Source organism: Macaca mulatta, chromosome 8, assembly GCF_049350105.2.
Source record: "Macaca mulatta isolate MMU2019108-1 chromosome 8, T2T-MMU8v2.0, whole genome shotgun sequence".
NCBI lineage: Eukaryota > Metazoa > Chordata > Mammalia > Primates > Cercopithecidae > Macaca > Macaca mulatta.
Window position 1 is genome coordinate 25,286,198 of NC_133413.1, and position 12,674 is coordinate 25,298,871.

The 12,674-nt window shown below is 47.0% G+C and overlaps 1 protein-coding gene across 5 annotated transcripts in view; it reads left to right on the forward strand.

Annotated features, from left to right (window-relative positions):
• The window catches only part of SLC25A37 (solute carrier family 25 member 37), a 59,619-nt gene extending 47,340 nt beyond the window's left edge, over positions 1–12,279 (forward strand). For 2 of the 5 annotated variants that reach the window (XM_077943254.1, XM_001106001.5), the window contains exons 2-4: positions 2,918–3,146; positions 5,126–5,182; positions 8,108–12,279. In XM_077943254.1, the coding sequence (XP_077799380.1) occupies positions 2,924–3,146; positions 5,126–5,182; positions 8,108–8,628 (801 nt within the window). In that variant the 5' untranslated portion in view covers positions 2,918–2,923 and the 3' untranslated portion in view covers positions 8,629–12,279. Of the gene's footprint in view, positions 1–2,917; positions 3,775–5,125; positions 5,183–8,107 lie in introns of all 5 variants that reach the window. The other 3 variants (XM_077943256.1, XM_077943255.1, XM_077943257.1) reach the window with 3 other exon arrangements.
• Positions 12,280–12,674: the final 395 nt, after the last annotated feature.

The following is a 12,674-nucleotide window of genomic DNA, read 5'->3' on the forward strand; positions in this document are numbered from 1 at the left end:
AACCAAAGGGTGCAGGGCCACCCTCCCCAGGACCCTGGGGCCCAGGTGTCTTGGCAGCTGCCTTGGACTGGGCCAGAAGTTGTTTTCACCACTCTGTGGTAGGAAAAAGGGAGCAGAGTAGGGAGTTTTCAATAAAGTTAAATATGGCCGGGTGCAGAGGCTCACGCCTAATCCCAGCACTTTGGGAGGCCGAGGCAAGTGGATCTCGAGGTCACGAGTTTGAGACCAGCCTGGTCAACATAGTGAAAACCCATCTCTACTAAAAATATAAAAAATTAGCTGGGCATGGTGGAGGGTGCCTGTAATCCTAGCTACTCAGGAGCTGAGGCAGGAGAATCGCTTGAACCTGGGAGGTGGAGGTTGCAGTGAGCTAAGATGGCACCACTGTGCTCCAGCCTGGGCAACAGTGTGAGACTCCGTATCAAAGAAAAAAATAAAAAATAAAGCTAAATCTAATTTAAGGTATCATTTTATAATCAGAGGTAGTCTTCCTTTTTTTTTTTTTTGAGACAGAGTTTCGCTCCGTCGCCCAGGTTGAAGTGCAGTGGCGCAATCTTGGCTCATTGCAAGCTCTGCCTCCCGGGTTCACGCCATTCTCCTGCCTCAGCCTCCCAACTACAGGTGCCCACCACCACGCCCAGCTAATTTTTTTTTTTTTTTTTTTTTGTATTTTTAGTAGAGACGGGGTTTCACCGTGTTAGCCAGGATGGTCTCGATCTCCTGACCTTGTGATCCACCTGCCTCGGCCTCCCAAAGTGCTGGGATTACAGGCGTGAGCCACCGGGCCCGGCCCCTTACTTTTTTTCAAGCATTAAAAATGCCCTTTTAGGAAATGATGTTTGCGGTAGAGGGCGGTGGTGATTGTTGCTTATATTGTTATTGTTTTTGTGTCCTTTCTGGGCAAAATAAAAAGTTGGCCTTGGTGTGTCCATTTCCTTTGTGGTTTTAATAGCTGGTGAAATCTGAACTCTGAAAATGACCACTAATTCAGGTGATTGGTTTTCACTGTTCCTCCGAGCTCTGGGGTACCTGGGGCTGTCTGTCCTGGGTAGTGACAGGGAGCCCCAGAGAGTCCTTTGCCCATCTTCAATCAGAGACGCCCTCCTTTTTTATATATAGGATTAGATTTTTTGTATGATTTTGTTTGGAGATAAAAGGATACCCCTGCCAAAAGTTGAAAAGCTTCTCCTCTAGGATGTGTGTGTGGGGGGGGAGTGGGGAGGGAAGGAGTGGGGGAGGGAGGGAGGAAGGAAGGGTGGGAGGAAGGAAAGGAGGGAGGCAGGAAAGAAGGAAGGGAGGAAGGGAGGGAGGGAGGAAGAGAGGGAGCGGGGAGGAAGAGAGGGAGGGTGGAAGAACGAAGGAAGGAATGTGGTTACTTTGGTGGGACTGAGCCATGGTGATCTTCCACTTGGCGAGTATTTCTTACCTACTGTACTAGTCAGAGTTCTCCAGAGAAACAGATACTAGGATGTGTAAAGTCTACTTGGGTTTATAAGACCAGCCTTTGGTTGAAGACCTTCCCTAGGTCCTAGCAGACAGAAACCAGGAGAGACAGAGACGTCTGTATCCCGCTACATAGAGAGGTTATCTAACTCTCTGCCTATTCTCTGTCATCTCTGTCTGTCTGTCTGTCTGTCTATCTATCTGTCTCTCTGTCTGTCTACCTACCTATCTAATCTCCCTACCTACCTACCTATCTAATCCACCTACCTACCTACCTACCTACCTAATCTACCTACCTACCTACCTACCTACCTACCTAGAAATCGAGAGATTTACTTTGAGGATTGGCTCACATGATTGTGGGGACTAGCAAGTCCAAAATCTGCAGGCTGTAGATTTAGGGAGAGCTGATGTTACAGTTTGAGTCTGAAGGCAGTCTGGAGGCAGAATTTCTTCCTTGAGAGAGACCCAGTTTTTTTCTCATGAGCCCTTCAGCTGATTAAATGGGGTGTATGTACCCATGGTATACAGGTTAATCTACTTTATTCAGTGTCTACTGATTTAAATGTTAATCTCATTTAGAAAATCTCTTCATACATACATCTAAACTAGTGTTAGAGCAAATATCTGGGTACTGTGGCTCATTCAGGCTGACCCATAAAATTAACCATCACACCTGTGCAAGCGCCTTTCCCTCCTGGGTGGTGTCCTAGGGATGACAGAGGAGGGGAAAGCCAGGTCTCTGCTTCAAGGACACAAAATTGTGCATGCAAAAAAATTAAGAATGCTGCTCTGTCTGGAGTAGCCATTCTTTTATTCCTTTACTTTCTTAACAAACTTGCTTTCACTTAAGAAATTAAGAACAAGACCATTTATATTTAAATGCCAACTTATAAAAATGAAATGTAAAAAGGTATTTAGAGGTGACAAGGTAAGTGAGAGCTGGAGGATTCGGAGAGATTTCATGGTGTAGGGACTGAATAGAAGCTTCCAGAACACGGAGGTTTCAGATAAGTGAGGACACAGACGTCTTCACAACCAGAGTGGGCACCACAGGACAATTCTACATCTATCTAGGACTCTGAGTTTTTGAAGGGTTTCCATATGCATTGTTTGGTTTGCTGCTTGCAACAACTCTGTTATTTTAATTGAAGGTCTTAAAGCCCAGAGAAGTTAAGGGATTCCCCAGAGGCCACACAACTTGCCAGTGGCAGGGGAAGGTCTTCCTCTTCCACAGCCTTCTCTCTCTTTCTCCCTTTGTGGGGCATGATGAAATCTACATGCACACATTCATGTAGATTTCATTATGTCCATGTAGAATTCATTTTAATTTCAAACGTTTCCTTCCCAGAGAAATCCGGTGATACTATGAACATTGTTTTCTCCCTCTCTCCTTCTCCAGGTCTTATTTTCCTTCTTTACCATCCTGATTAACTCTATTTTTTGTTTGTTTTCTCTTCTTGCCTACTCCCAGACACGAATGCAGAGTTTGAGTCCAGATCCCAAAGCCCGGTACACAAGTATCTACGGAGCCCTCCAGAAAATCATGCGGACTGAAGGCTTCTGGAGGCCCTTGCGGGGCGTCAACGTCATGGTCATGGGTGCAGGGCCGGCCCACGCCATGTATTTTGCCTGCTATGAAAACATGAAAAGGACTTTAAATGACGTTTTCCACCACCAAGGAAACAGCCACCTAGCCAACGGTATTTTGAAAGCGTTTGTCTGGAGTTAGAAAGTTCTCTTCTTCAACACGTCCCTCCCCAGGGTGTTCCTCCTTGTGACCCAGCCGCCTCGACTTCGGCCCGCTTGCTCATGAATAAAGAACTCAGAGTTGTGTGTGCAACGCACACCCAGACACACGCACACACACGCGCGCGCGCACACACATGCTTTTTTCTGTTCCCCTCCGCTTTCTGAAGCCTGGGGAGAAATCAGTGACAGAGGGGGTTTTGGTTTTATTGTTATGTGGGTTTTCTTTTTTTGTTATTTTTTTGTTTTGTTTTGTTTTTAAACATTCAAAAGCAATTAATGATCAGACATAGGAGAAACCCTGAATAGAAACAAAACTTTTGAATGCTGGATTCAAAAAAAAAAAAAATTATCTGGACAGCTTCTTTGAGACTATTTAAAAACTGGTACAACAGGTCTCTACAACGCCAAGATCTAACTAAGCTTTAAAAGGTCAAGAAGTTTTATGGCTGACAAAGGACTCGCAACGCAGAAGGCCTTTCCCACCTTAAGCTTCCGGGGATTTGCGAATTTTACCCCCATTCTCTTCTGTTTGTCTGAGTCTCGTCTCTCTGCAAGCAAGGGCTGAAATCATTTTGTTTGGTTGTTTTGAGGGAGAGAGGCGGGGTGGGGGGGTGCAAATCTGTCAGCAGCTCTTACATAAGGCATGTTTTATTGGGGAGGGCTGAGCTTTTATTTTCCTCTCTCTGGTGGGGTTGGCTTTTGTTGTTTTCTGTTTGGGTTTGGAATGGAAATATGGATAGCAGCATAAAGTACCTTTATTTTGACAAAATTCATTTTTTTCAACAATGGAGACATAGATATGACCAGCAATAACTTCTCCCCCTCTCTTTTTACTCTGCTCAAAAAGCATCTCTCCTCCCATTAGCCAACCTTGGTCATAAGCGTGCCTGGCTGATTTGCAGATACTTGTTTTGCTTTGTAAAAATTGGCCATTAGTGCATTTATTGAGACGGTCACTAAAGAGCAATGCCCTGACCTACCCCTGATTCTATGACATTGGGGCCCTTTTGCTGAAACTGCCTTCTGTAAGGGTTTCTCTCCTTGAAAGAGATTTGACGGAATCCATTTGATGCCAAGTGCTGCCCTGCGCTGTTTCTGCAACGTGTGGTGTATGCTGTGGTGATCTGGCTAGGAATGATTATAAGTGTGTGTGTGGTGGGGGAGTGGGTATTACATGCATTGCTGAAGAGTCATCCTGGTGTTCCTCATTCCTCCCACCTTCCCGTGGTCATTTTAATTACGGGGCAGTGTCACCGCAAAGGGAGGAAACTCAAAGCCAAAAGCAAAATTCCAGGCCTGATTCTGGCTTTTGAGGTTCCTGGTTCTTGAAGCCAGGCCTGACCTGACTCTCAGATAGGGTCAGTCCCATTGCTTTGCAGACCGACCCTGGAAGTCTACCAAATGCAGATTCTCCTGATTTCCACTTCTCTTGCCCAGTTTTCTTCATCTTTTTTTTTTTTTTAAAGCCTGGATTTTAACCAGATTTGCTTTTTTCCCCCTTCTCAGCTGTATATATGATATTATCTCCTTTCAGGGCCCCAGCTTAAGGGCAAAGTGAGTTAATGTGTAGACAAAGGCAAGGGACAAGAGAGAGTTAACATCTAGACAGTGGAAAAAGCCGTGATGTGTGGTTTCTGGGAACCACTAACACTTGCAGGTTTCGCTTTTTCCCAGGGTTGACTACAAGAAAGAAAACAAGGTTTTTGCAAGATTAAAATGTGGGTGAATGTGCCTAAATTAACCACCCCCATTTTTATCATATTTCCACCATCACTTTAGGGTTTTAAGAGTCAGTGCTCACCTGGGTGGAGCTGGTAGTACATTTTGCTTCTTAGAAAGCTAAGTCCTGGGTTCCGTCTGATTTTAGGTTCCGGGAACTTCCTGAGAACACCCGATCGCAGAGGGTAATTTTCTGGAGTTTGTTTTGCAGGGATAGCTGGGAGTATGGCCACCCTGCTCCACGATGCGGTAATGAATCCAGCAGAAGGTAATGTCATGGTCCCAGGGAGGGGCAGTAGGGGATGCGCAAAGGGGCACAAAAAATGGTGGGGGAGTGGAGAGGACTGAAGGCGGTCAGGGAGGCTCCTAGTCTCCAGTCAGAGCAGACAGGAGAATTGAATTTTTTACTGCGTTATCAAAGGCCTCAAGAAGGGACACGAACATTTGAGTTTTATGGTATTCCTGTGCTCAGAGCTACTCAAAGTGTGTTCTACAGACCAGCAGCATCAGACCTCTTGAGGGTGTTGGAAATGCTAATTCTGAGGCTGGGTGCAGTGGCTCATGCCTGTAATCCCAGCACTTTGGGAGGTCAAGGTGGGCAGATCACTTGAGGTCAGGAGTTCGAGACCAGCCTGGCCAACATGGAGAAACCCCGTCTCTACTAAAAATACAAAAATTAGCCAAGTGTGGTGTGTGCACCTGTAATCTCAGCTACTGGGGTGGCCGAGGCAGGAGAATCGCTTGAACTCAGCAGGCAGAGGTTGCAGTGCGCTGAGAGCACGCCACTGTACTCCAGCCTGGGTGACAGAGCCAGACCCCATCTCAAAAGGGAAAAAAAAAAAAAAAAAAGAAATGCTAATTCTGGCTGGCATGGTGGTTTAAAACTAATCCCAGCACTTTGAGAGGCCAAGGAAGGCAGATCTCTTGAACCCAGGAGTTCAAGACCAGCCTGGGCAGCATAATGAGACCCTGTCTCTACGAAAAATACAAAAATTAGCCAGGTGTGGTGGTGTGTGCCTGTAGTCCCAGCTGTTTGGGAGGCTGAGGCGGAAGAATTGCTTGAGTCTGGGAGGTTGAGGCTGCAGTGAGTCCATGATTGCACCACTGCACTCAGCCAGGATGACAGAGCAAGACTGCCTCAAAACAAAAAAAAAAACAAATGCTAATTCTCAGGCTCTACACAGCGCCTACTGGATCAGAATCCCTGGAGCTAGGTACCAGAATCTGTTTCCTGGTGACTCTGTTGCATGCTTTTGCACTATTCTAAAACCTATGTGTGCATACACACACACACACACACACACTCTCTTAGCCCTTTTTAATACTTATTGATCCTAGACAAATGTATGGGGAACCCATCAGAGGCTATTAGGGCTAGTGTTCAATTTGACTGTTTTTAATATGAAAGATTATGGATTACATTTCAAACAGATGCGAACGTGGAGAGAATAGTATGATGAACCCCAATGTGTCTATCACCATGCTTCAGAAATTAACATTGGGTCATTTTGTTTTAGCCATCTCTTTCCACATTATCTTCTTTTTGTTCTTTTATATTTCGGGGGTATTATGAAGCGAGCCTCAGCTGGGCAGACCAGAGTCTGTTCCCTTTTTATATATCCTGCTGTCTTAGCCAGCTCGGGTCTGAATAGTGACCATGTTTTGGGCCTGGCACCGGGCAGACCTTCCACTGGGTCATTCTCTACCTGGTGATGGCTTTGGGTGAGCTGTGGAGCTCTTTTCACCTTTTTGCCTCATCTGAAAATAGTTTCTGGCCAGAAGGGAGAATTGGAGAGAAAAGTTTCAACATTTTAAGTCTTATGCTATAAGTTTGCCTATCTTTTGTCTTTTAAGGTGAAGCTATTAAATTTGCTCTCAGCTACCCACCATGTCCTAGCAGATAGAGGACTTGGTCTGACCTTCAGAGTTGTGATGGGGCAGGTTGGGAGGTGGGCGGGGAGTCTCCGTGGTCTGGGTACTGAGGTTGAGCCAATGGGCAGGTGAAGAAAATCACCTTCTCCATTCCCATTGATTTCTTTATCGTGTGCTGCACGAGGCATGCTGGAGGGACACACACCTTTTCCCCTTTTTATTTACAAAGTAGACAGCTGAGAAAGACAGCTCGTGTTCTGTTTTGTTCTATACACATTATCTTTCTCAAGAGATGGGATGCCCTTAAGTAAACTGACCTGCCTTCATGGCTCGTCCTGTAATGAATGTGTTCAAGACAGAGTGTTTTCGGGGCAGGACAGAGGCATTCTTAGGTAAGCGGCGGTGGGGGGAGGAGACCCTTCCAGGAAGTAGTTCAATGAAAAACCTAAAAATGCCCAAATCAATATTCGCTTACATATTGTATATCTTGGGCTGCTTTTTAGGGCAGTTCATTCAGGGACCCGGTCAGTAAATAGGTAGTTAACTTAGTGTAACCAAGCAAGGGTTTTGTTTATCTTTTTTAAAGGAGAAAAAAGTGAGGTTCAAACTGTCTCTTTCTCCTTGTCATAACTATTGATTTACAGTCTTTATTTCTTTAAAAGTAAAGAAAAGCACATTGTGTGTATTTATTTGGCAATACATGAGGCCATTAAAACCCTGAGCCTAAGGTACCACAGTTAGTCTCATTTGCCTCTTGTCCTGTGAACTCCAGTTAGAATGTCATTGAACTTGGGCAGACATAATTCTAGTGTCTGTTTCAAACGCACTGTGTCACAGAAGCTAGAATTACCGTTAGAGGCACAAACCCTTGTGAATACACGAGGGGACACGCTTCCAGCAGATGTGTTGGGGAAGGAGGAGGGTAGGGGGTAGGGGACAGGGTTCAGCTTTGTGGTGGGTCCTGAGGGTTCCTACCAGGGGCAGCCAGGATCTGGGAAATAGATCAACGACTGTAGTCTGAAGTGGCTGCCTGGTTTGAGGGCTGCCTTCAGCAAGATTCAGGCAGGAGAAACTTAAGGAAATAGCCACCTTCCAGGCATGAGTCCTGGAAATAGAAATGGACTGTAACCCAGGACTGCCAGGGGCTGGCCCTCCGCGGCTGCTCAGACTAGGGCTGTGTGTGCTGGCTCTCGCCTGTTTCCGGTGTCTAACTGGCTTGTTTCTCTTTATGGCTTGGCTTCATTCCGACCTGGGGTGGGACCACCTCCAACCCACTGCCCACTGGCTGTCCGTCTGGCCTGCCCCGCGGTTCCAACCACAGTGGTGAAGCAGCGCTTGCAGATGTACAACTCGCAGCACCGGTCAGCTCTCAGCTGCATCCGGACGGTGTGGAGGACCGAGGGGTTGGGGGCCTTCTACCGGAGCTACACCACGCAGCTGACCATGAACATCCCCTTCCAGTCCATCCACTTCATCACCTACGAGTTCCTGCAGGAGCAGGTCAACCCCCACCGGACCTACAACCCGCAGTCCCACATCATCTCAGGCGGGCTGGCCGGGGCCCTCGCCGCGGCCGCCACGACCCCCCTGGATGTCTGTAAGACCCTTCTCAACACTCAGGAGAACGTGGCCCTCTCGCTGGCCAACATCAGCGGCCGGCTGTCGGGCATGGCCAATGCCTTCCGGACGGTGTACCAGCTCAACGGCCTGGCCGGCTACTTCAAAGGCATCCAGGCGCGTGTGGTCTACCAGATGCCCTCCACCGCCATTTCTTGGTCTGTCTATGAGTTCTTCAAGTACTTCCTCACCAAGCGCCAGCTGGAAAATCGAGCTCCATACTAAAGGAACAGGCTGTGGGAAGGGATCATAGAATCTTTTCTTCTTAAAGTCATTCTCTGCCTGCATCCAGCCCCTTGCCCTCTCTTCACAGCTAGATCATTTTTTTTTTTTTCCGCAGGGTGCTGCCTATGGGCCCTCTGCTCCCCAATGCCTTACAGAGAGGAGGGGACGGGACAGCCGCTCACCGGAAGGCTGTCTGCAGGGACATCCGAGGCGGTGGTGGACGGGAAAGACTTTGGAAGGGGAGCGAGAAATTGCTTTTTCTCTTCCTCCCCGGGCAGAATGTAGCTTTTCTGCTTCACTGTGGCAGCCTCCTCCCTGGATCCTTAGATCCCAGAGGAGGGAAGAAAATTTGCAGTGACTGAAAACAGTAAACAAAAAAAATTTTTTATGTATATAAAAGTTCCATTACACAGTACAAAATAGATGGATAATGTTTATCCTTTATTTTTCTATGTAGAAGTTTTTGAATTTGTGTGTGTGCTTGTGCGTGTCTACACCTAGTATTGCAGCTGGGACTCTCCAGCTGTTTTTGTTGTTCTTGTTTTGTTTTTAAATGAGAGGGTTGAATTCTTCCATCAGGTGAACGAAAAAGGCACCAAAGTAATAAATCACTGAATGTGACCTGCAGCTGTGTTTAGCCCCGCCAGATGGAAGTTTCACTTGAATGTAAAATAATAAAGTTTATATTTTGAATTTCTCTTTTCATGGGGGAAAAAAAGGTACGTTAAAAAAAATCAAAATAATGATATGTCACTTGAAGCTACCTTTTTTTTTTCTTTTAAATTCAATCAGCCACCTTCATGTGCCTTTTTCCTTTGTCTTTCCCCAAAATTTCAGGACCAGAGATCTGGCCCTGGCCCATTTTCTCTTGCTGTGTATACACCTGCATACATGCCGGGTGGCAGGATCTCGCCCGCTGGAGGGTGGTGGAGCCCAGCAGAATTAGGGTGACTGGACATATACCTGCTGAGACCGCTTCCTCCCCTTGTGAGTGATGTGAATGCCTGCCTTCCCGGGCCAGCACTTAGAAGCCCTTGATAGGCAGCATTTGGCGGCTTGTGGCGCAGGTGTTTGGGGTAAATCCTGCCTTCATCTTAGGACTTATTTCTGCATCAGCCTTTTAACTCAGTCACTTCAGGTAACGTGATCTGTGTGTGTTTTGACTGAATCTCATCTCCTGTGTTTCCCTGTGCAGTCTAGGGAAACATGTCTCTGGTCTTTGTCCCCTGTCTTGTCCCAACCATTAATTCCAATGTCACAGCTTCTCATCGCATGTGACAAGAGCCAGGCCTATCTGCTAGGCCCCTGTGGCTGAGGTCTCACCTGGACCCTCATGCCCGAGTCAGAAGACCTCTCTCCAGAAGCCATTCTGCATCCTCGTCCGCTCTGTGTCACCCGAGAACACAGGCCTCGCAGCCTCGCTTTCTGAAATGGTGTGTGCCGAGTCAGATTGCCGCCCAGAGAAAATACAAGCCCGTTTTCCCTAGCTGTGCCATTTGTTGCTCTGCCAGGCTGCCGTGCAAGGGGATACTGATGAGACGAGCTGCACTGTCTCCGATTTGGAGCCCGCACCAGAGCTTGTCTTTGAAAATGAGCAGGAAGCTCATGTGTGTTTGCATTTCAGTGAGCCGGGTCCTGACCTGCCGCCACCCACCACGGTCAGTGTGGTGCATCTCACTGAGGAGGTGCAGGCCTGGATTCTTTTGAGTGGTGCTGCTGCCTAGGAAGTAACTGCCTAGGAAGTAACGTGGAGAATTTCCATCTTGGGACCATGCACACAGTGCCTTGGGGAGTAGATTTTGCCCTAATAGCGATGAGGAATTTTATCAGTCAGTTGACTGACTTTTTCAGATCAGGGATGGGAAAGAGCCAAACTGGGTACCTCCCAGGTGTGCCCCATCAACACTCCCTTGCAACTGGGTTGTGGGGCTTGGCTGTTGTCCGGGCCCATTTGGGGGTTAACACCTCCTCTCTGCTCTGCCCCCTATACCCCAAAACCAGTTGCAGCCTCAGTCCACATGAGGATGCAGAAAACCGTGGAGTCCACGATGCTTCTGAAAATGTTTACCTCTGCGCTTTCAACCTGCCTTGGGTTCGTGTTAAATGGTGTTAAATTCTGCAAATGGAGGGGAAAAAATCAAATTCTAAATTTCAAAGTGGAATTTAAAGCAAATTGTAAAAAGTTTATCCTACCACCTCTTTTGGTCCACTTAAGATATGCCACACTGAAGCAAGGTATTTCCTACTGGATTTTGGTTTCACTGGTGTTCAGAAAAGAAACTTGATTTCTCTAGGAGCACTCCTTTGGTTAGGGGGATGCAAGAAGGAGAGGTGAAGGCCGGGTGCAGTGGCTCACGCCTGTAATCCCAGCACTTTGGGGAGGCCGAGGCAGGCGGATCACTTGAGGCCAGCAGTTTGAGACCAGCCTGGCCAACATGGTGAAACCTCATCTGTACTAAAAATACAAAAATACAAAAAATTAGCTGGGCATGGTGGCAGGCATCTGTAATCCCAGTTACTTGGGAGACTGAGGCAGGAGAATTGCTTGAACCCAGGAGCTGGAGGTTGCAGTGAGCTGACTCTGTGCCACTGCACTTCAGCCTGGGCGACAGAGTGAGACTCTGTCTCAAAAAAATAAATGAATAAATTTAAAAAAAAATAGAAGAAAAGGCGAAAACCGGAACCTGGAGCTCTGTGGGCCCCGGTTGCAGGCCCCTCCCTGTGTGATGAGGGATGGGTCAGCTGGGGGAACCACATGGCCAGCCTGCATGCCTGGTCATCAGGAGGTTGAGGAAAGCCTTGAAAGTTGTGAAGCACTAAGCAGATACAAGTGTTCATTAATTTTGTAGAAATGAACTTTCCTCTCTGGCCTTTATCTCCAAAGTCGGTATTGTTGCCCCGTGCAGACTGCAGTTTGGTTTTTGATTGTGACTTTGACATTGCAAAGTGTGAAATAGTAAGTGGTCTCCCCACCCCGCCATCCCACCCTGGTGACCAGCTCAGTATAATCATGGCACGTACTCAGTCATTGGTGTCTTTGGAGTGACCTCTGCAGCCAGTCAGTGTCACCTGGGTACAGCACCCGTACTTTTATGTGGTGTGTGTGTGAGTAGCTCTTCTGCCCAAATCATGATTTGAGGTTCAACTACCTGTAGATTAAAGCTTTATACAATAAACTGATTTTTTCCAGATGGGTGAAATCGTTCCCCTTGATATGTTTTCTTAACTTTGCATTGAATCTATTTACTGGGTTACATTCTATGTGTAGTTTGTTTTTTTCAGTTTTTTTCTTTTAAAATGCTCATGTCTTATTCTAAGCATCTTCCTCTAAAGTCTCCATAAAGCTGCATCTCCAACACATTGTTATGCCAGTAAGGTTTTATTTAACTTTATTTAAGGATGATTGTGTCTTCGAATGACAAATGTACTGCTGCTTGCTCCCTGCAAGACGCACAATGTATGTTTTTAAGGGTGAGCAAGTGTTATTTCTTAAATTTCTCAAATGCCTGTAGTAACTATTGTTTCTGCCTCTCAATTGTTGCCAGCTCTTTGAAGAAGGGGAGAATTGTGTGTTTTTGTGTGGGGATGTTTCTGATATGCTGCTACAGTTGCAACACTGGAGCTAGAGAAAATAAAGTACTGATCTTCGAAGTGTTGTGGGCTCTGTGGTGGGAATCCTGAAATGAGAGGGGAGTGGATGGCAAGAGGGGATGTCCTTCACGGGGTCTATGCCTGTTCCTCTTGAGCACTAAGGACCAAGGTCTGCAGCTTTGGTAGGAACTGCCCCTGCAACCCCGTTTCCTCAGGGCAAGCAGATTGATGGTGGTGTTTGTGTTGTCTTGCTGGGCAGGAGCGGGAGCCCTCCCACTGGCGTGGCTCACCATGCTGGGGAGGGTGGCAACTTTCTTTCTCATTGTGAGAGCCTGGATGTGGCAGGCTGCAAGTGGTTCTTTGGAACATGCTGTGCTCATGCCTATTTTCTCTGTCTTAAACCTCAGCTTAAGCCAGAGAATGTGACCTCTTTTGGAGGTGGGAGGAGGGAAGGT